Genomic DNA, 24249 nt, shown 5'->3' on the forward strand with positions numbered 1-24249 from the left:
ACAGTTTCAGTCTCTCCCTGTGGAAAATCCTGAGTCAAAGTGGGGCCCCAGAAAGGTAATGTAGCTGAGCATTTCTGACAGAATTTTTCTGTGTGTAAGGGATTAAAGGAGGTTAACATGTAGGAATAACCAGACTGAAACCTACAAATAAGTTTTCCCAGCTACAGGTAAAGATTAGAAGTGTGCACAAGACTCCTTGATCAACAGTTAGAATGGAATTTCATTTCATGAATGGTGTGTGAACAACTCTAGTCTACTACTAACTTGCAGAAGTCACAGAGTTCCCCATGGAACACATACCTTTTCTTGAGCAGAGAGTCACAATACCGTGCCAACAGCTCTGGGGATTTACTGGATGACTGAGCCATTTTTGTTACTGCATTGTTATTTATAAATCGACCACAAGCCTGTGATACACACAAAGAAGTTAAACTTGCAGACATCCTCAAAATGAGTAATTATCAAGGACAACTACAAAGTTTAAGTCCATTTACCTTGTCTAGAGCAGCCACAAAGCCAGCATCATTGTTGAAAGCAGACATGACCAGTGCATTGTATTTCTTATGGACATCCAACACGGTCTGTACATACATTTTGGGATCCTAGAAATTAGAGAGGGAGATGACAAAATTGCCCTATTTCAGAATTCTCTCACAGCTACAGATTTTAAGGCAACATTTTCAGCACTTAAACAACCGACAAACAATAAAGACATTTCAAAAGCAGAACTTGACTGAGTGTTAAGTTTCAGAAAAACATACTACACTGAACACCTCATCATTTCTTCCGACAGAAAATCCTTTAATTACTTCAACACAATGCAAGCTCACCTTGGAGAAAGCTTAACACCCCTGGACCCTATAATATCAAATATGATTGTAAAATGTGAATCAAATAATGAGTAGTCCTCCTGACTGACAAAAACTTCACAAGAGAGTTGAGGCAGAATTCAGGAAGCTCTACGTCACGAGAGACCAGGATATCTTCAACAAGTCACTTGTCTACTTAGGGCAAGTTCACTGGCCAAGCGGCTCAGGATCTCACATACAATGACCCCCCTTTCTTATCAAGAAAAAATACCCAAGGTTAGATGAGGTGAGAGAACTGGTCTATTATCCGGCAGAGATGCATTCAAGCTTTTTAAAGCCATATTTTGAAGCCATCATTTCTCTTTAGCTCAGTTTGTATCACAGCACGAGGCTATAGCTTGAGAGGTCACGGGGCACCCACCACCCCCAGCCGTAACTCCCTGCTTGCGTATACTGTCACCGCCTATTACAGACCCAGTCCTGAATCAGCAATGTTTGAAGTCCCTGTAGATATTCCTGATCCTGCAGGAAAAGTCTAGTAATTCTTACACTGCAGTTGGTCTGTCTCTTGCTCTTTCAACTCCTTATCAAACCTATGGTGAATCTGGGGCAATGTGCCCAGATTCAAGATATCAAAGTTCCTTTGGAAGAAATACTTGCATTAAGAGCAGCTTCTCCACACTTTTCAATGGCAGAGAGACCCTGGCTGTGGATGTGTGTTTCCAAAAGTCTTTTGAGCTCCCCAAGGCCATCTTGGATTCGAGACACAAGGCTGTACATGCGCCCCAAGTCTGGAAAAGAGAAAACAGATCCTTTCAGTTGTACGAACGTCAGTTCTGCATCTGAGAACTGCTCAGGAAACAAGAAATACATTTGCAAACATATCAGAACCATCTAAACCATCGTAATTCCAGAGCAGGAAAACTTTAAAACCTTAACGCTTAAATTTAACTATTGTCAATGTTATCCAAAATCATGAATATGCAGCACAAAATATGACATTGAGTTTTAACTTGATGATGAATGACACGAGTGGTGCTCCACAGAACAGCTTCACTGAGGTTAAGGGTTCCCCTCTCAATAGCGCAATCCTGATAAATTTAAGGCACCTATAACTGGGCAGGTAAGTGAAAGAAATGTCTGCCAACCAAAAATCCTTCAGGAGATCTAGAGCTAGCAATCAAAAAACATTTTTAGGAAAAAGTTGATTTTGAGGGATATAAACTTTGTAGTTTTTAAAAATCAAACCACTACTGTTGCAAGGCAAATGACTAAATTCTATAAGCCCACATTAAATTTATTCATCCTTTTATGGATAACTATTACATGTTTACACTTGCTTGATGTTCTACAAAAATAGGACAATACTTGGTTACTGAATAAGGCTCAGTACTGCTCCGCACAAACACAGTGGACTCAGTTTTAAATTGCTCAAAACCAGTGAAGTTGTGGGGAAAGCTTTTAAAGGTAATACGCATTGGTTTCATAAAATTTATTTGCAGTATAATGAATGGATATAACACAAGTCAAACTAAGCGACTACAAAATATACAATACCATTCAAATCTAAAATCAAACATAACAAACTTTTCAGGTGACCATCCCTCAGAAACAAACTTTATTGTGTGTTAGTTTTTAGTATGAAAAACATGTTAATGGTTTACAGTGCCTTAATTTTCATCTTGAAAATTTAAATTATTCTGTCATGTCTAAAAATGTTCAGAAATAGTCAAATAAAAATAAGTTTTTTTTATTCTTTGCATGAAAATCTACACTACACTAAGTGCATTTACTGAATTTTATCCTAAACACATATTTCAGTTCAACTAATTTTGGCTATGGGAAAAACCTGAAATATAAATAAATTAATGTAAAATGAACATGGCATCTGTTTTAAATTTGTTACCCTAAACTATATCCACTCACTGATGAATTTTATGGGAAAATATGGTTTTGAACAACTGCAAAAAATTCTGCATCAGAAACTTTCCCACCCCACCATCACTGACATCTGGTGACATAGCAGGAGACCTAAAACCCATCCTATAGAAAGTGTCTTGACAATTCTTTAAGGCCAAGCTATAAATAACACTTTTAGGTAAACATTTTTATTACAATGGCTTTTAAGCAGCCTGGAAAGTCAATTATGTCTAACGAATACTGAAGTTTTCAATCAGACCCATGAAACTAATGTCCTATACCACACACACACAAATTCCCCTATTTGCACATTTTTATATGCCTGTTGTCTTTGTCCATGGAGTTTTCTTGGCAGGGATACTGGAGTGGCTTGCCGGTTCCTGCTCCGGGAAGTCGTGCCACGAAGAGTCGGACACGACTAAATGACTAAACAACAACAAAATTTGCATATTTTAACCCATTTTCCTATGCTTAGCATCTGGCAGTATTTATAACTAGGCCAAACTGAATTTGTCTACTAATGCAAGTGATGGTCACCTTAAAATCCTTGTCATTTAATTTTAAAAGCTATTAATCACAGAAATTGAAAGTAGATTTTTCATATGGCAAAAATACATTCCTATGCATTGTAATTCTTTGAAAAATTACAAATCAAGTATTTTTAAATTTGTTCTTCTCCCCCACACCCAATTTTATGTAAATTTTAAGTAGAGGAAGCCACCCTGGGCAAAGGTCTATCACATTCTTCACATTACTCATAAATGTCTAGAAGTCAAGTCTGAGAATGCTAACCTTCATTTTTGTCAGCATCCAACAGGTTCTGAAATTCTGTATGAAATATCTCCAAGTGTTTTTCAATCAGTACTTGTTCACATTTCCGAGCCAGCTCATCTTGCGTGCTCTCGTGGAGATACACCTGAACCCTCCTCTGCTCCTCCAGGAGGCGGGCTTCGGCCTGCAAATAAGCAAAGTCTGAAATGGTCCTAACGTCCAAGTCGCAAGAAGTCGCAAGTGGATTTGCTGCTATTTCTATGATGAAATGTTATTAATTCATATTTGAAGAAGCATATTAAGAACAAGTTTTCAAACCCTTTCCCAGTGGCACGTATATGGACCTACCTTAGACTCAGATCACTGATCTATCTAGCTCAATACTGTTGAAATGGAATCAGTTTTCAACAAATCTCAGGAATTATTATTGCTGTTATTGATTATATTTCTAAGCTGCCCTTCATCCCAAAAGAACCCCAAGGTGGCATATAAAAAGCAATAAATACAAAACAGGGGTGTGTGGGTATGAAATAATGGCTGGGGAACCCGATAACCTAAGAATCCACAAAGCACAAACTGTGCCGTTGAGTTATGTGTCACCTCCATACACTTATTTGGATCATCAGGGGTTATGCAAGTACTGGCTTGGCTGACAGTCAGCCTCTACCACAAACCACTTTCCTTTTCCTGAAGCCCTCTGACATGTGCAAAATGGGCAGCATGAAGAGGCAGAGATTTATTGCATTTGCAGTGGGATATGGATAAGGTAAGAACAGCAGTGGTGGTTCCTGTTATTTATCTTCTCCAAACTGTGGCTGAAGTGAGAACTCAAGAGAGGAGCCTGTGATCTGCTCTTGTCAGAGTGCCAGAAAAATAGCAGAAGGATGCTCCTTTTTAAAGAAAGGTTTTAGTAGAAAGATGGCTAACAGAGCAATCCAACCCTCCTTTGTATTGACTTTTTTTGGGAGGGTGGGGCATAGGTTGGATCAGGCAGGCCTTCTGGCATCCACTGGCATCTTGCCACCTGCAGAGTGCTTGCCATTCCGCCTGACAACCGACAGGCAGAAAGCCCCCCATGGCTGAGCTGGACAGGATCAGGCAAGATTCGGAGCTGGTTGTAGCGCCAGCTCCAGACTGGAAAGCACCCCCAACTTAGAATATAAACATTCTATATTAACGTTAGACCAGCTGACAAACGAAGAGGAGGAATTTTATACAAACAAAACCTAAACTACAGGAATTATGAAAAGAAGGTGAGGGATTCAGCTTGACTAGAACTAACTAACCCCTCGAACCTCTACCATGCAAAAACAATCCTATTACTTCTAATTCCATAAGCAGTTTCAAGATCTAGGCAGCAAGTACTGCAAGTGCACTTACTTTTTTCATGTATTCTGTAACTGGATTCTGTTGCAAAAATTCAGTGCTCTCTCTTGTGTAGAACCTCTCTGTGTCAGCAAGAAACTGAGACTCAAAAGACTCCTTATACACTGTCAGTGTAGGGCCCTTAGCAAAAGTATCATCTTCATTCAGACCTAGCTCCACTAGAAACATAGGGACAAAGCAAATAAATAAATCATACAGTTATTCTGCTGAATAGGAAAGGTTCTATGTTTGTACCTATGCCTAATGAACTGCAAAATTATCAATCCATTCAGAAAGATTCCATCAACTTTATCTAAGAATGCTGAAAGTGGGATGAAGAACCTGCACATAAAAAAATTACAAGATTGCACGCTTCTGCAGTTCAAGCCAGTCTCACAGCATAGCATATCGCCATGGCTATAAATTCTATTAATTTTGTTTTGTTTGCAGAGGTGTTTTTTAAAAGTTCAAAATGGTAAAAATTTTCTCTTTTAAATTCAAGCTGTTAGAACTGCAGACAAAAGTATTATTTCAGTAACTGCAGCCCAAGAACTTGGATTGTGAACCTTTTCTGGCCACAAAGCCACATCTTCATCTTGCCAGCTCCTGACACAGTGATGTCAGGGGATGCTTCTCTTTCTAGCCCCCAACACTGGGACTTCAAAGCAAACCACAAGGCTTTCAAATGCCCCCTTGTGCTTCTGTTTAAACCCCCACAAGGGTTTGAAGAAGAAATGCAGAGGGAATGTCTGAAAACTCAGAGTAAGGTGAGCTCCTACCAACCCCCCCCCCATACTTCTCCTTCAAACTGCAGAAGCCTGGAGTGCTACATTTGATCCACAGACTGAAGTTCCCTATCTGTGACTTGGAGCAAAATCCCAACCAAGATTAAAAAGATTTACTCATAGATAGGAGCACCCTAGGACAGCAGCCTTAAAGGAAACATTCAGACAAAGTAGTTTTCATTTGTGGCAGCTGCATCACAACATATTTTCCCCCAAAACAACATTGTTTATTAGGCAAAAGTGGCTTCCTGAAAAGGCTTTTCACTGCCACATACCTTCATAGTGCTCAAGTCTCTTGCTTCTACATCTGAAGCGAGCTCTGTCTTCCACATCATAGTTGAAGGTGTCCACAAGATTTAGCGCAGAAGTGCATAACTTTTGCTCCAATTCCTTCTTTCAGCACAATCCTAGCCACGTCTACTCAGATGTACTACTGAATTCAGTGCTTACTCCCCAATTGGTGGGGTTAGGATTGCAGACTTTTTCTTCCTTCAGTCTTCAATTCTCTATTGCTCTATTCCTACCTCTCTCCCCTGCTGTTTTATACTCTTCAATCGATCATTGTGTGATTTACAGTGGTACCTTGGTTTACAAATTTAACTCAATTTACAAATGGAACACACTCAACAGGAAGCAAAACATGTTCTGCTTCCAAGGCAAAGTTCACAAACCAAAACACCTACTTCTGGGTTTGCAGCGTTCTTAATCCAAGTTGTTCTTAAACCAAGGTACCACTGTACTGTGTTTAGCAAGCAGCCATTACACACATAAAAATAAGAAGAATACAGCTAACAATAGTGGTTTACATTTCTACTCCCTGACTTTTACACAAAAAATCATTTCCCATCCCCCCTTTAAGTTTTATTACACAAATCTGTAAAGTCTTGGCAAGAAATCTGGATGTTCTAAAGGATATATACCTCTCTATATCAGACAACAAAAAACAGGTCTTTGTAAGAGATGTTCTTCCCTTCTGCCATCTTAACAATGGGTGGATGTAATTGTTTCTAAGGGCATTATAAAAAGGGCATTCAATATAAGCAACATATAAAGCTTTCACTCTCCCAACTATTTACACACGGAGAGTAGGCAGGTATATTGAACTTCATGACGAAGCAGGCATTAGACCCAGATTGTGTCATACAGTTTGTTGTTGCAAGTCTTAAACACCAGGCTATGCAACTTAACTGATTAGCTGAAGCAGCTGATATTCTGCTAACTCTACAACACACCAGGCATGGGGTGGGAAAAGGACTGCAAATAAGGGAGATTTCAAATTCGTCCACAGGGTTGCAAATAGTTGGGAGTTGTACAGGTCTGGCATGGAGAAGTTAGCAATAAAAAATATTTTACCATAAGACTGCACAACTCCACTGATCAGTCTTGTATTGATTGTTTCACCATTTCTTTCCTTTTCAATCAGCTTCAGCACAGCATTTGTTACCTTAAAAAAGGAAATAAAGTGAAGACAAACTAGTTATTTAAACCAATTACACAAAGCACCAATACATACATTTGAAAGCTTAAAGGATATGGATATATATTTATACTATTAGTCCTATAAATAATTCATTAGTCCTATAAATAATTAAAGCAAACCTTTTAAGAAAATACAGGAATCACTGCAAATACATACCTGCTTATTTAATGGCCTGAACAAACAGTCCCTCCAGGTGACAAGGGCAAGCTAGGATTTAATAGAAGAAAATAGAAGTTTGTGGTCTACAGCACAAACACACTGTGCTTTTCAGAACTTTCTTCTTTCAACAAACATTTTCTAATGAACATTGTCTTTCAATGGATTCCCAAGCCCTGTAAAACTGCATGGAGGCTGCCTGCTAAGTGGACTTACTGAGCAACACCTCTGCCTTAGGGCAAGACTGGACAGACTGCAGGCTTGCTGGAATGTGGGGTTTCTTTGTTTTTAATTAGAACCCGATGTTCTATCACCTACAAGCAGGTGCAAAATAGTGAACTGCAGGAGAAGGAAAAGGGAATGAGCATAAGTTTGTAGTACAATCCTATGTATGCTTACTAAAATGTCCAGGAAATTGTTTTCAGTGAATTACACTTTCACAGAAAAAACCAATTGTGGTCTTTCCCTTAAGCTTTCTGTTTCTCCAGCCTAATTTCAGAGGCACTTCATGCACAAAACTTATGCCATAATGCATTTATTATTCTCTGAGAGAGTACAAGACTCTTTTACTGTCACATATCAGTGAATGGCCAAGATTCAGAAACTCTGCAAATTACCCAGAGATTCAACAGCAGGTCCCGATGATGTTCAAATGCAGCCACTGAGAGATCAAGAAGACAAGGAACATAACTGCCCCTCTCACGCCAGTAGTGCATGTTCTATTTTATAGCAGAAGTGTGACCCTCCAGGAGTTGCTGAACTCCAGCCCTATCAGTCCAAGCCAGAATGGCCAATGATCAGGGATGAGTCCAAAAACTTGTGGATTGCCACAGGCTAATGGCTCATGTTTCATAGCGGTAGAGCATTCATAATAAAAAAAGCTTGCTATGAACATTTTGTGATGCCGCAGTAGAAACAAAGCTACACAAAGCTCTTGTGTCTACCCATTTAAAAACAAACAAGACATCCCACAAATACTTTTCCATTGAAAGTTACCACCTTCTAGGAATACTTACTGAATAGATTTCATATATTCCCTTGCGGCCTTCATCACACTCACGACGAACCCAGTGTCGATTGAGGTAGGCACAAATCCCATTCAGCACTTTGCTTGAAAACCTATAATCCTCCCACTGTTGAGTGTAGAATTTCAACACACTTTCATCCATCAAGTCTTCGCCATCCTGAAAGAGAAATTGGGGGGGGGGGGGTAATGCCAGACACAAGCAGGACGTCTGTGATATGCCCGAGGTCAGAGTATAGCGGGAGCCTTAGCAATCCTTGATTGCTCCTCACAGTGATTTGGATCCCAAGGAGACACATTTTCTAAGGCATGGGACCATGTCCATCTTTGCTTCCTGCAAAGTCATAGGCTTATAGAATTTCTTCAGTTTTCATCATTTTGGAAAACTGGTTACAGCTCTCCATAATCTCAGATAGCCAGAGATGTTTCTGCAACTGTTGCCATATTATTTATGTACTTAAGCCCCACTCCCTGCGTTAAGCATTTCTTTTAACCCCAGAGGGCTTACTCCAAATTGACACTGGGAATGCAACCACTGGGCAGAAAGGTAGCACCAATTTTATGAGAGACAACAGACATCTTAATACTTCTGTACCTGAGCAGGACAACCATAGTTCAATTTAAATCATCTTTAGGAAAGTGCCTCTTTAATTCTATTCCAACTGGAATGACAAAAGCTTGCTGGGAACAGGTCTGTGAAGAACAGACAAGCATTTGAAAAAATGTTTGGTGGGATCAACCTCCACCTATTTAATCCTATTGCTGAATACTATGTTTCAGAGCAGTCTATGAACTAATGAGAGGTGCCAAGCACTGTAATTCAGAATCTGAGATTCCAGAGACTGGCAGGCCCAGAGCAGGTGTTATGCCAAACCATGATTGTTATGGGCCCAAGCAGTAGCAGAACAAGGCACCTGCTCTTAAAACCAATTGAGAGTTTCTCATTACATCCAAATTGGGGTAACTCTGAATAAGCTAAGAAGGAAGCAAAAGCCTTCTTCTGGTATGCCCCACAGAGGACCTTACGGTCTGCTAACACCACCTTGAAGATTCCGGGCCCCAGGGAAATTAGACTGGCCTCGACTAGAGCCAAGGCCTTTTCAGCCGTGGCCCCAGCCTGGTGGAACGCTCTCCCCCAAGAGAACAGGGCCCTGTGGGATTTGACATCTTTCTGCAGGGCCTGCAAGACAGAGCTAGGATGCAGTTTGACTTACTTTCCTTTGTATAAAACAAGCCCAAAGGAGGCCCCCAACCCGTTCATAGGTCCTTTTATGATCAGTGGAGACAGTTGGTCCTAGCAAGTATTAACCACTCTCAATTCCAACCTGACAATTGCCACCTGCCCAGATTTTAACTTGTCTGAATTACTTTTAAGATGTATTTTAATTAATTGATGTCTGTTTTTATGCATATTGTGTTGTTTTTATGATGTTAGCTGTTCTGAGCCCAGCTTCGGCTGGGGAGGGCAGGATACAAATAAAATATTATTATTATTATTGTTGTTGTTGTTGTTGTTGTTGTTGCAGCTTATCTTCCTCATGGTCACATCTAAGAGTGAAGTGTACAAGGGCTACACTTCCAGCTGCCAGTGTTTGAAGTGCTAAAGTATGGCTCAATATTACATCCAAAAGGGCCACAGTAAGAGGCAGAAACCCAAAGAAACTGATGTACCAGAACTTGTTACTTCCAGGTTTCGGCGCTTTGCGCATGTGCAGAAGTGCCGAATTGCGACCCACGCATGCGCACACGCGGTGCTGCGGGTTGCGAACGTGCTTCCTGCACGGATCACGTTCGCAACCCGAGTGTCTACTGTACATGTATTTTAAAAGTGACAGCAAAATGCTCCACAGAAGTTTAAAGGCAACTTGTGCACCACCTTAAATCCTTAGCTTTTGAGCTGATACAATTACTGTCTTACCTTAAGAAGATTTGTCAAGTAATTCTTCAGAAATTCTTTAAGCCGCTTGTACAGTTCCAAGCCAACAAACTGAGCTCCTCCAGGTGTTTGGCCTTTTTTAGACTTAGAAGTCGGCACACCAGCCCCTCGTGCTTGATTAGACTGATGGACACTAGTACAGTAGTTATAAACATGACTGGTAGAATAGTTAAGGAATATGCAGTGTAGACTACATGCTATAATCAATTAACAAACGAGTGTGAAATTAATACTTTTAAATATTCAAAATGGTTCACCTACGTTATCTTTTAAATCTTGAAAATAGTCATATATAAAGGTAAGTCAGGACTATCCCTATATTCCAGAAGAGCTGAAGTAGGTTCAGGGCAGAGGTGGATGTCCCGATTCATACAACGGCATACTTTTAGAAGGTTTCAGTATGGCAGACTTAGATTGGTTGGTTGGGGCATGTTTTCTAACAGCAAGAGAGCTATGGAAATAGGATGTATGGAAAACCTGCCTTACCTTCTTTTTTGGAGAAGGAAATAAAATGAACATCCGTTGAGAATAATTACTTTTGCTTTTAACTACAGCAATGATAAGTTATCTTCCAGTTCCAAATCACAAAGACAGTTCTCTACATACTATGGATTTGAACACAGTCTCAGCTTTGTTGACCAACTTTAATTTATCTTAGAAGAAACAATAAATTTACATGTACTGAGAAGAGTCAGTGAATACGTTTACCTAAATAGAAGCCAACAGAACTAACAGAAAGCCCAAGGAAAGTAAAAAATGGGACAGCAAAACAACATTGCTGAAGGTGGGGGAAAGAACTAGCTGTAACAGCCAATGCCATTTTTACTCTCAATTAAGAGAACATTATATGTCCTCTTTGGATATAGGGTCCTAGTCATACAATACATTTACAACATATTTAAAGCACATGGCTTTCCCCAAAGAATCTTGGAAACTGCAGTTTACATCTGCCAGAACTACAGTTCCCAGGATTCTACTGAGGCAGGTTACATTTTGTGTGTGTGTGAAGAAAGTAAAATACAAAACCCTCTATCAAGGTTATATCTTTACTCTTAATCCACACAAAGGTAGGTAAAACCCTCCCAGCTCCCCCCGGGCGCTTCCCCCTCTTCCCACAGCCTCCCACCGTGAGAGATCCTCTATACCCTGCCTCTCATGTAGGGCTTTTCATTATCCATCCTTCACGTATGTTCCATATAGAGTTAATGAAAAAGAAAAATAATTATAAAGAAATCAGAAGGACTTCCGATTCTCCATCTGTCAGTTTTGAGTTTGAAGATGATTGAAAATTTTCAAAACGCGCACTCCAAAATAACATCTACCTGTGTTTCAAGATAATATCCAGCTGTTTCTCACCCTGCTAGTCAGTGTTCTCCTAATTTCAGCCCCAGACACCTCAAGATCATTCATTCCTTTTTCCACCCAAAAAGTCCAGAGAGGCTCTTCTTGTTATTATTAAATATCAAAGAGAATCCTTCTCTGATCCAATAGGAGGAATTTCCTTCCACGGGTTCCAACAAATCTAAACAATATAATAGTCCGCAATTATTTACTTCTTGAGTCATCATTAAATTGTACCCAATTCCATGTATTCCAGCCCCATTTCCTGCTGGCCATTCTTCTCCACCTTAAATAATAAAAGTCACACACACCCCATTTTTTTCATTCACAAAGAGTTTGGAGGCTTTTTCTTCTTCACTTCAGCTTGTACACAAGCCCCCCCCCCCCTCTCAGCTCTGTCTCTGCAATCTTGCTTGGCAGGGGTTGGACTCGATGGCCCTTGTGGTCCCTTCCAACTCTATGATTCTATGAATCTCGTTGTTTCTTAGTGTCTCCGATTCCATTCATCTCTTCCAGCATCCCAACAGCATTCTGTGTCTGCTTCAGTCCTGAAGAGCTCTATGGGTATCCACTCAGTTTCAACGCCTGCTGTTACCCACCTTGCCTTTGTCTTCTCAAGTTCAGGCAGACCTAGGTCAAGATCTTTTCCCACAGGTCCTGTGCGTTCTTTAACCCGCTGTTTCTCTGCTGGAAGTGCATTTACCATTCTGCACATCTCTCGAGTTCTATCAGCGGTTCATCTAACATATGAAACCAACAATCGATGAAGCATTCATCAGTATCTTTTGCCATACTGGGTGCTGTTCATCTCCCCCTTGGCAGTCTCTGCTTCTAGAAATTTGGGCCTGTCTCTTCAAGCCAGCATTCCATTCCCCACTGGTTAGCTGCAGCTTCACTTTTGCAATCAATACCACCCCAACCAGAGAATCACAGGTAATATAAAGATTTTATACCAATTTCTCATCTGTTATCATCTTTTGTAGTCACCAGTAACTAAAATAAGCCTTTGAGCCTGCTCCTTAGCCTGCTGATTAGTACTTTTTCACCCTCCAGCAGTCTGTTTGCTTTCTGCGTACCAATCAAGTGGCAGATAGAAAATCCAAGTTGTGCTTAATTCCAGTCTTGAAATAATCAAAAGAATGTGGTTTTGCTGACCTGGTGCCCTGAATTATGCCATGTGTGGGCCCAATGAAAGTTCCTCACTCAAGATGTTCTTCCATCCCTGAAAACTTCTTGTCTCTGGTGTGATGAAGTTGATCCCTGACCTCCCTTATTTCAAAATGGAGTTTAGTAACCAAGATTTATACCATGATTACTTTTAAATCACTGCATTAACTATTTATACCAATGGGAGCACCAGCAGTCGTCATAGTCCGCCATCATTCCTCCACGTAAGTCCAGAGCCAATGAATGTTCAAGAGATGTGACCTAATTCAGGGGAAAGTGTCGCTGGGACTCAAAAATAGACTTTGTTTCTTCCAAACCCTACCCACACCACTATGGCAAAGGGCTTAAATATAAATGGAAACAGATGATCAGAGAAAGTTTCAATATACTTTCCCCCAAATATTTAATTCGCTCTTATGGAAAAACGCTGTAATTCTGACAACAGACTGTAGTCATTTGGCATGGAGGACAGGTGAACAAGTCTAAAAGACCCTTTGATCACACTGAACTAGTTCTGTAGTTCAAAATCATCACTATACAACAATCCCACTCTACTCAACAATCATTCCTACTGTAACCAACATTAAGCTAATTTTTGCCATGCCTGCCATGTGAACAAAACCACAGATTGAAGAATTAATATGTAAATAACCTTATAAGTGGTTTTCAGTTAGCCAGCTACCCAGTAAGGAAAATACAAAAAGATTAAGCATGTAGGAAATCACCTAGAAGCTGCATAAAAAGTAGCAAGCAAATCAGCCAATCCATTATAACTTTACATGCACCATTCACACAAAAGCTGCTCAAGGCATTTTCTATCTAAATGCTAACATGCTTAAGACAGAAACTGGGAAATGATAGCTGGGAAGTTGCTCCAAGACTGTCAGCTTCTCCCTATCTTCTAGTGTAACCATGTAAATAGAATGTACAAAATTTACTTCCAAGTAATCTATCAGAATACTGCTCTTATAAAACTTTCTATATTAAATATCCAAATCAATTACTTGTGCAACTGATGTTTACAGTCTTCTGCCATCTGTTCTGCCTCAGCTAATGTCACAAGGACTGATTTAAAAACAAAACAATCCTAGTATCACAAGGATAGATTCAAAACAACAGAACAAGTAATATATCTGCAGTGTAGCAACGAAGTACACTGCAGCTAAGTCAGAAATTCCAAGGAGTCCTATAAATGTTGATTTGTGCCAAAAAGCAGCACATATTGGAACTCCAACTCTGGTAAAAGATACCAATTATCCTAAATTTAACACTGTCCAATTACAAGCTAGATAGAACATTAGTAATATGTACCTGATAATCCTCTAAGGACAAAGTCCTATGCACATTATTTAGTCAGTGGAACTTGCATCTGAGTAAATATGCATAAAATCAGGTTGTCAAATACAAATTAAGTTTCAACAGATTTTGCCTGCTTATAATAAAAATCCTCACTATCTGCACAAAGAAGTTCGGATTTCAAATATGAATATCCTTTTAAGTATTTGACAACTTCTTTTTATCTTTAATCAGCTTTGTTACTATTTGGAATTCTAGTAATAATATTGCAACACAAATAGGGAATTTCAATTCAATATTAAATTTTATTTTAAGGTGTTTTTTTTATATTTAGATTGTAAAACTCTGTGAAGCATGGAGCTTTTGCTCTCTGGTAAGCACCATTCCTTCTTACATAAAAGTAAAAATGGAGGTGGCTGGTGTAAAATATTTGGATTGCTTACTCACAAAGTTGTCATCAGAGCATTGTCATCTTGCAACAACCATTCCTACCTACATGAACTCGGCAGCAACATGGCATAACAAAGACAGAATAATTTAGGATGACATTTATACCAAAGAGGATAACCCTGCTACTTTTGTCATTTAACAACTTTTTTTTACAGAATATCAAAAGTGAGCCGAAGACTCTGGTTTTGCCAAACAGCCTCCGAGTCTCTCATTTAAGTTCCTAGGGCAAAAAGTGAACCTAAACACAAACCAGAGGTTCAAGTGAAGTCAAACATGCTTTCTCTCTCTCCACCCAAATACTGAGATCCTGGGCATTCAAGGCCTGATTGGAAAAAACTAATTAAATTGTATCATCATAAGTGAACAACTAAAGTTGCCCATGTAGAATAATTCTACATCAACAGTAAGATTAGTAGCTGATTGTTGAGAAATGTGTTAGGATACGTGTAGAGTTCCATATATCTGGACTTTGCCATACTTTGCCTTGTATAAACTTGCTGAATTCCAGCTCTAAGGTCATCCCATATCTGGTCAAGACCAATTTGTTTAAGTCCATGTGGGTTCTGACTCCGATTTGATGACATTTTGTATCTCCTGTGAAGTCTTTCAGTGCAGGAATGAGAAATCTGGTTATTCCTCCATCAGAGGCAGAAACAAACCAACATTCCAAGTTCTGCCACAGTTGCTCAGAAGAGATGCTCTTTGCATATGCAGGCTGATACTGACTCACAAGAAACCCTGCAGAGGAAGAGAAAAGATGTTTATTCAATTGTCCACTTAATTTCACCAGTAACTAATATAAAGCTGTAACATATTTGCTATGATACCAAATGGAAAGATGTCCTGGAACATTTGCAAGTATGTCTGGCTATTTTAAAATCATGTTTCCCCAGTGGTGGTCAGATATTCTTTCCTCAATGTACTAATCACCATATTATCAGTTGAACACAAACCAGTGAAATCAGAATAGCTGGATTCTATATGGGTGAATGTTATAGTTTCAGTAGCAAAGTTGTCAATTGATTTTAAATTGTATCTTATACAACAGAAAAGATTTAGAATTTATTGGACTTCATAACATTTGTACAGAAAGGAATTAAGACAACATGCTGTTAGAGATGAAATAAGGATAATGCTTCTTTGAAACATATGCAACATCTAATCCAGGCTTCCTGAAACTCAGCCCTCCAGATATTTTGAGACTACAATTCCCATCATCCCTGACCACTGGTCCTCCTACCTAGGGATCATGGGAGTTGTAGGCCAAAAACATCTGGAGGGCCGAGATTGAGGAAGCCTGATCTAATCCTTATCAAGTTTGCAGAGAAAGTACTATATTGTATAAATATAGTATACTATTCTAAAGTATTTACCTACTATATGGAATTTGACAACTTGTCAATGTAAATGGATTCTCTGCACCCTCACTATGGCTAAAAGACTGATATTGATCCAAATCTATGGCCCTCATTAATCAATGGAGAGAAGATATATGACAACTCTTGAAACATACAAAGGAAGGGGAGAACACACTTGTGCTCGAATCCTGTTTGCAAGTTTCCCTGCAAGCATCTATCTGGCTGGCTCCTGTGAGACCAAGCAGCTGACCCATTCCTGCAGGCTCTTCTTAAGGACTTAGTGCCTTTCCCACTCTACAGCGAAACACTACACCACCTGGCCCAATGTAACTGGATTGGAGTATCATTATCCTGGACGCTAATTCCAGTCAAATTTTCTGACTACCACCACTTATGTAGCCATGCACAAGATGGCAGCATCAGCAGACATAAAGGGATCCTATGGTTTGCATTAATACTAACTTTAAAAATTAAAAAAGCAACAACAGCCCAATGAGGACGGAGCCACAGAATGCTGACTGTTGGGAGGGGAAGAAGAGCTGGGTTGAATAGAATGGCTGTGTCAGATTGATAACCCATAATTAACAGCATTGGTACACCTATAATCAACAGCTTAAACTATGCTCATGATCAATGGTTTTCATTAGGGCTGCACAATATCTGTTTTTCAACATCGCTATATATTCCCAGCTAAACACAGTGATATCCTGATATATCACAATGTCCGAAATAAGGATAGAGCTATGCAGAGGCTAACAGTAGGGCTGGGAGATGTCTGGTTTTCAACTTCGTGATAGAAGCCAGCTAACAACGTGATATACTGATATATCATGTCTGAAATAAGGATGGAGCCAGGTAGAGGCATTGGCTGGCTTCAAATTTTTCCCCACATCATGAATACTGCATTCTCTCTCTCTCTCTCTCACACACACACACACACACACACTGATTCAGAATATATTTCCAGGTCAAAAATTATGAAACCAATATCATAATATACCAGTGTGAAAGCAATGATTCTTCGTTGGACTGGTCATGTTGTTCAGAATCCTATGTCCCCACTGTGGAAGGATGTGTGAAGGTCCAGTGTGACTGTCTGGAGGCAGTTGGAGGATGGATGGCGGCTAACAGATTGAGGCTGAATCCTGACAAGACATGAATACTCTTTGTGGGGGGACAGGGGACAGGGAGGACTCCCTGATCCTAAATGGGGTAACTGTGCCCTGAAGAACCAGGTGCGCAGCCTGGGAGTCATTTTGGACTCACAGCTGTCCATGGAGGTGCAGGTCAATTCTCTGTCCAGGGCAGCTGTCTACCAGCTCCTTCCGGTATGCAGGCTGAGAATCTAGCTGCCTGTGGACTGTCTCGTCAGAGTGGTGCATGCTCTGTTAATCTCCTGCTTGGACTATTGCAATGCACTCTGCATGGGGCTACCTTTGAAGGTGACCCGGAAACTACAACTAATCCAGAATGCGGCAGCTAGACTGGTGACTGGGAGTGGCCGCCAAGACCACATAACAATGGTCCTGAAAGACCTACATTGGCTCCCAGTAAGTTTCTGTTCACAATTGGAAGTGGTGGTGTTGACCTTTAAAGCCCTAAAAGGCCTCGGCCCAGTATACCTGAAGGAGCGACTCCACCCCCATCGTTCTGCCCAGATACTGAGGTCCAGGTCCGAGGGCCTTCCTTGGCGGTTCCCTCACTGTAAGATGGGAACCGCGCAGAGGGCCTTCTCGGTAGTGGTGCCTGCCCTGTGGAACGCCCTCCCATCAGATGTCAAGAAAATAAACAACGATCCGACTTTCAGAAAATATCTGAAGGCAGCCCTGTTTAGGGAAGTTTTTAATGTTTGATGTTTTACTGTATTTTTAATATTTTGTTGGAAGCTGCCCAGAGTGGCTGGGAAAACCCAACCAGATGGGCGGGGTATAAACAAACAAACAAATTATTATTATTATTGACTCACTGTTAAACCCGTGTTTATGGAAGACAATCATAGAATCATAGAGTTGGAAGAGACCACAAGGGCCATCGAGTCCAACCCCCTGCCAAGCAGGAAACACCATCAGAGCACTCCTGACATATGGTTGTCAAGCCTCTGCTTAAAGACCTCCAAAGAAGGAGACTCCACCACACTCCTTGGCAGCAAACTCCACTGTCAAACAGCTCTTACTGTCAGGAAGTTCTTCCTAATGTTTAGGTGGAATCTTCTTTCTTGTAGTTTCCAATCTTACTTGGCTACGAGTGATTGCCAAAGAAAATGATAGACTTCAAACCGGTTTTGAACAATATGACACCCAGCCCTAGTTTTCATTTCTGGTAAGTTGCAACCTCCATATTGATCATTTAGCACTGGTTCCGTCAGCTTTGCAACTTTAGAGCGGTTTGAGCTTCTGCGCATGCGCGAGCAGCAAGCCCGGAAGTAACCCGTTCCAGGGTTTGTCACGGACGTTCGCTGGAATGGACGCTAGACAGGGCGGATGTTTGCAGAGGTATTACAGTATTTAGTAGCACCAGGAAGGTAACTGTGTTCAGTGCTGTAGGCCTAAGCCTGTGGACCTCCCTCCCAACAGAGGGAGGCACACTCCTTGTTTAACTTCCAGTGGATGACAAAGACTTCCTTATTCCAGTAGGCATTTTAGGGTAGCAGTCAGGTTTCTGCTTGATTTTTGGTGTTTTCTTTGTCTTATCCTCCTTATGTTTTATTTTAATGTACTCTACTTTAAAATGCTATCTTTTAAGCAGTATATAGATGCTTTAAATAAATAAGATGAGACCTATTGGGTTTCTCTGTAGTTAGAATCATAGAATCATAGAATTGTGGTGTTCAAAGGGATCCTGAGGGTCATCTAGTCCAATCCCTTGCAATACAAGAATAGGAGCATTTGTAGCCAGCCATCAGAACAAGGTGGAAATGTCTTATTTCTGCAAAATACAAACTCTTGTTGCCTTTGCTAGATATTTAAAAAACAAGAAACACAATGACATTAAGCATAACATAGGTAGAGACACCTTTCTGAGACAAAAGTAAGCCTCTTGGATCTTGTAAAAGCTGGTTTCCCTTAAAAGGCCTTGTAACTTTGGGGAGTTAGCCTAAACCAAAACAAATGTCACACACAGCTCAGCGTCCTTCGTGGTCCTGGAGGTATCCATGCATGCTAGTTAATATCTTTTGTTACACAGCTTCTATTTTATGTAACAGAGAGCTTGCTATTCTAATTAAAGTGTTACAAAAATTTGTCTTCTTGACTGGGTAACCAGTCACTCTCTCTTACAACGTTAAAATTTCAGCCTGATGTGGAAATTCAGTGGTGTGGAAAAAGAACTGTTGATTTGAATTTTATAATTAATTCAGCCCATTAGGCATACTGTCATAAAGTGAAGTTCTAAATTCAAATTAGCAAGCCAACCAAGAGTAACAGAAGAGTGATTATCAGATTTTCAGTTAACAAATCAGTGAACCGCCATCACCCTCCATTTTGTTTTTTTAAAGCTATAAATACAGAGTTAGAACCCCCCTGTAGGTCACGTGTAGATAGATAGATAATTTTTGCTGTATTTCTTAGTATTTGTTTATAAGTTTTAGCAAAATATAAAGCAGAATTAATATTTCTACTATTAGTTCAACAGAACACAGAGCTCAGAGCTCATATAGTTAGAATGGAAGCTGGAAGAACAGGCAGAAATTTTCTCAATATGAAAAATGATGTAAAAACAGTGCCCCAAATTGTTCACAGATCAGAATAACCAATAGGTTTCTGATTCTGAATACCACAAGTATGCAATGACACTTCACCAAAGGCTAGATGAGAGATAAGACATTACCAATTAAATGCCACAGTTAAACACTTACTGGATACAGATATAGGAAGGAAGAGGTCTCCTGAATAAACCCTCTACTAAATTCCATGAACGTATATTAAACCTATCACAGAAACACATGTAAACTGCATTTCAGAGGAGTGATTATATAATACTATCATAACCAAGTTATACCTGCATTCAATGCTGTTGTTTTAAAAATGTTAAGCTACATAGATATTACTCCTATTTAATTTATTTGTATTTCTTTCTACTTCTATCGTCTTCTGGGATGCTTGAGACCAGCATTAAACATTAGAATATTAACAAGGGAGATGAAGTACAGTACACTCAAAATTGACACACCTTTAACTTGTGCACATTCAGCTTTATGTGCTTGAAGGAATTAAAACAAAAATTAAAGCGGGGGCATCCAAGAAATAAAACCTTGGCATTCCACCCGCCATTGTACCTAATGTGTTTTGACTACAGTGGTGCCCCGCAAGACGAATGCCTCGCAAGACGGAAAACCCACAAGACGAAAGGGTTTTCCGTCTGCAGAGGCGCTTCGCAGGACGAATTTCCCTATGGGCTTGCTTCGCAAGACGAAAAATGACGAAAAAAATCGAATTTTTTTTTGCTCCAAAACCCCTTATTCTGAATCGCTAAGCTGCTAAAAGCATTTTAGCAGCAAAACCGCTAATCCCCCCCCTTAAAAAAAGCCGTTTTTAGCCCTTTTTTTAGCCAATAGCGCTAATAGCGCTACTCCGTCAATGGGCTTGCTTCGCAAGACGAAAAAACCGCAAGACGAAAAGACTCCCGAAACGGATTCTTTTCGTCTTGCGAGGCACCACTGTATATGCGATTTTGGCTTTAGGCACTTTAGGCACATGTACATTAGGAAGAATGAACATACACTTCAAACCCTTGTTTAGAAAATACAGAATAAAATATCCTATGTGCTTGATGCCTATGTAAGGCAACTGTGGCTTAGACTGGAATGCAAGACTCCAGAACTAAACTCAATATACAGAAGACAATCAGAATTCAATTTTAGGGTACCCTTCTCTAGGCTTGACTGATATTTCTTTTAAGGGGCACCTGTTACGTGATCTCAGACTCTTGGTTATGGATTCAGAAAGTCATTTAAGACAACTGAGTGCTGTGTGTTTTTCTTTTTCCTGCCCCCAAAGTGGGTGGGGAACAACACTAGAAGCAGAGCAATACTTCTCTGATTTCAGAACTGCATGTACAAGCTCACATGATACTGTGTAGAACAGTATGAATATCAAGGCCATGTATATTAAGCCTAACATGCAATCTAATGCCTTTTGAACACAGCAGGCTATGCAGTTAAGTTAGAGAAGTGGTCATATCTATATTGCTTCCTACTTTCTACAGAAAGGATCTCTCTATTATTTATAAGATTTGATGCTTACTACATTTTTTCTCAGCGCAGCCTGCTTAAAAAAAAAAAAAAAGAGAACATATAATTTCACATTTTAAATGCACCAGAAAATTACGGAACATTATTAACTAACAGTGTTCATCCTGGAATAATATAAAGAGGACATTCTTAATTACATTAATGGGGGAGGGGAGCTAATAGTGTCCTGACAATTGGGAGATTTGCTGCTCAAGTGACACCCCACCAATACAGTGGTACCCCAGGTTAATAACTTAATTTGTTCTAGAGGTCCATTCTTAACCTGAGGTACTTTAGCTAATGGGGCCTCCCGCTGCCGCTGCGCCACCACCACACGATTTCTGTTCTCACCCTGAAGCAAAGTTCTTAACCCGGGGTACTATTTCTGGGTTCATAGAATCATAGAATCATAGAGTTGGAAGAGACCACAAGGGCCATCGAGTCCAACCCCCTGCCAAGCAGGAAACACCATCAGAGCACTCCTGACATATGGTTGTCAAGCCTCTGCTTAAAGACCTCCAAAGAAGGAGACTCCACCACACTCCTTGGCAGCAATTTCCACTGTCGAACAGCTCTTACTGTCAGGAAGTTCTTCCTAATGTTTAGGTGGAATCTTCTTTCCTGTAGTTTGGATCCATTGCTCCGTGTCCGCTTCTCTGGAGCAGCTGAAAACAACCTTTCTCCCTCCTCTATGTGACATCCTTTTATATATTTGAACATGGCTATCATATCACCCCTTAACCTCCTCTTCTCCAGGCTAAACATGCCCAGCTCCCTTAGCCTCATAAGGCATCATTTCCAGGCCTTTGACCATTTTGGTTGCCCTCCTCTGGACACGTTCCAGTTTGTCAGTGTCCTTCTTGAACTGTGGTGCCCAGAACTGGACACAGTACTCCAGGTGAGGTCTGACCAGAGCAGAATGCAGTGGCACTATTACTTCCCTTGATCTAGATGCTATACTCCTATTGATGCAGCCCAGAATTGCATTGGCTTTTTTAGCTGCCGCGTCACACTGTTGGCTCATGTCAAGTTTGTGGTCAACCAAGACTCAGTGGATCCTTTTCACATGTACTGCTCTCAAGCCAGGTGTCACCCATCTTGTATTTGTGCCTCTCATTTTTTTTGCCCAAGTGCAATACTTTACATTTCTCCCTGTTAAAGTTCATCTCGTTTGTTTTGGCCCAGTTCTCTAATCTGTCAAGGTCGTTTTGAAGTGTGATCCTGTCCTCTGGGGTGTTAGCCACCCCTCCCAGTTTGGTGTCATCTGCAAATTTGATCAGGATGCCCTTGAGTCCATCATCCAAGTTGTTGATAAAGATGTTGAATAAGACCGGGCCCAAGACAGAACCCTGTGGCACCCCACTAGTCACTCTTCTCCAGGATGAAGAGGAACCATTGATGAGCACCCTTTGGGTTCGGTCAGTCAGCCAGTTACAAACCCACTGAGTGGTAGCATAGTCAAGACCGCATTTTACCAGCTTCTTTACAAGAATATCATGGGGCACCTTGTCAAATGCCTTGCTGAAATCAAGGTAGGCTACATCCACTGCGTTCCCTTCATCTACCAAGCTTGTAATTCTGTCAAAAAACGAGATCAGGTTAGTCTGACATGACTTATTTTTCAGAAATCCATGCTGACTATTGGTGATCACAGCATTCCTTTCTAGGTGCTCACAGATTGTTTGCTTAATGATCTGCTCCAGAATCTTCCCTGGTATTGATGTCAGGCTGACTGGGCGGTAATTATTTGGGTCCTCTCTTTTCCCCTTTTTGAAAATAGGGACAACATTTGCCCTCCTCCAGTCTGCCGGGGCTTCGCCTGTTCTCCAGGAATTCTCAAAGCTGACTGCCAGTGGTTCTGAGATCACATCTGCCAGTTCTTTTAATACTCTTGGATGCAGTTCATCTGGCCCTGGAGACTTGAATACATCTAAACTAGCCAAGTATTCTTGTACTATCTCCTTAGTTATTCTGGGCTGTGTTTCCTCTGCTGAATCATTTGCTCCAAATTCTTCAGGTCGGGCATTGTTTTCTTTATCGGAGAAGACTGAGGCAAAGAAGGCATTGAGGAGTTCAGCCCTTTCTGTGTCCCCTGTTTGCATTTCACCATCTTCTCCTCTGAGTGACCCCACTGTTTCTTTGTTCTTCCTTTTGCTACGAACATACCCATAAAAGCCTTTTTTGTTGCTTTTAACCTCTCTAGCAAGCCTGAGTTCATTCTGTGCTTTAGCTTTTCTGACTTTGTGTCTACATGTGCTGGCTATTTGTTTGAATTCCTCTCTGGTGGTTTCCCCCCTTTTCCATTTTTTGTACACATCCTTTTTTAATCTTAACTCAGTTAAAAGTTCTTTAGATAGCCACCCTGGCTTCTTTAGGCACCTTCTGTGTTTCCGTCTCATTGGTATTGCCTGAAGCTGTGCTTTTACTATCTCCCTCTTAACAAACTCCCAGCCATCATGAACTCCCTTTCCTTTTAGTATTACTGTCCATGGGATCTCACCCAGCACTTCCCTAAGTTTTATGAAGTCGGCTTTCTTAAAGTCAAGAAATTGAGTCCTAGTATGCTTGGCTGCTCCTTTCCGCTGTATAGTAAACTTCAGAAGAGCATGATCACTCGCACCTAATGATCCTTCCACTTCTACCCCACTAACCAGGTCATCAACATTGGTTAGGACCAGATCTAAAATGGCTGTTCCTCTTGTTGCTTCTCCCACTTTCTGGACAATGAAGTTGTCTGCAAGGCCAGTGAGAAATCTGTTTGACCTTATGCTCTTGGCTGAGTTTGACATCCAACAAATATCCGGGTAATTGAAGTCCCCCATTACTACTATCTCCCTTCCTTTTGCTTGCTTGGCCATCTGTTCCAGGAAGGCATCATCTATGTCCTCCGTTTGGCTTGGGGATCTATAGTAAACTCCCACAATGAGGTCACTGTTATTCTTCTCTCCCATAATTTTGACCCAAATGCTCTCACTTTGGCTTTGAGGTTCTAAATCTTGGATCTCTTCACAGGTATACACATCCCTGACATATAACGCCACTCCTCCTCCTTTCTTGTCTGGTCTGTTTCTCTGAAATAGATTGTATCCCTCCATTCTTACATTCCAATCGTGGGACTTATCCCACCAGGTTTCAGTGATGCCTATTATGTCATATTTAGTTTG

At 40.6% G+C, this 24249-nt stretch overlaps 1 protein-coding gene and 1 long non-coding RNA gene across 3 annotated transcripts in view; one reads left to right on the forward strand and one right to left on the reverse strand.

Annotated features, from left to right (window-relative positions):
* Positions 1–24249, reverse strand: part of CUL1 (cullin 1) — a 43539-nt gene that overhangs the window by 13684 nt on the left and 5606 nt on the right. For both annotated transcript variants that reach the window (XR_014503863.1, XM_083407042.1), the window contains exons 2-11: positions 14945–15238; positions 10229–10403; positions 8303–8470; positions 7287–7337; positions 7004–7094; positions 4881–5044; positions 3522–3684; positions 1470–1600; positions 495–602; positions 301–407 (exon numbers count right to left, since the gene is read on the reverse strand). Coding sequence is in view for 1 of the 2 variants with exons in the window: in XM_083407042.1 (XP_083263168.1) it covers positions 301–407; positions 495–602; positions 1470–1600; positions 3522–3684; positions 4881–5044; positions 7004–7094; positions 7287–7337; positions 8303–8470; positions 10229–10403; positions 14945–15084 (1298 nt within the window). In the remaining variant the exon portion in view is untranslated. The remainder of the gene's footprint in view (positions 1–300; positions 408–494; positions 603–1469; positions 1601–3521; positions 3685–4880; positions 5045–7003; positions 7095–7286; positions 7338–8302; positions 8471–10228; positions 10404–14944; positions 15239–24249) is intronic.
* The window catches only part of LOC310661331, a 125222-nt gene that overhangs the window by 8470 nt on the left and 92503 nt on the right, over positions 1–24249 (forward strand). The window lies entirely within an intron of this gene.

This window comes from Podarcis tiliguerta (assembly GCF_965153285.1).
Source record: "Podarcis tiliguerta genome assembly, chromosome: 12".
In the NCBI taxonomy this organism is placed as follows: domain Eukaryota; kingdom Metazoa; phylum Chordata; class Lepidosauria; order Squamata; family Lacertidae; genus Podarcis; species Podarcis tiliguerta.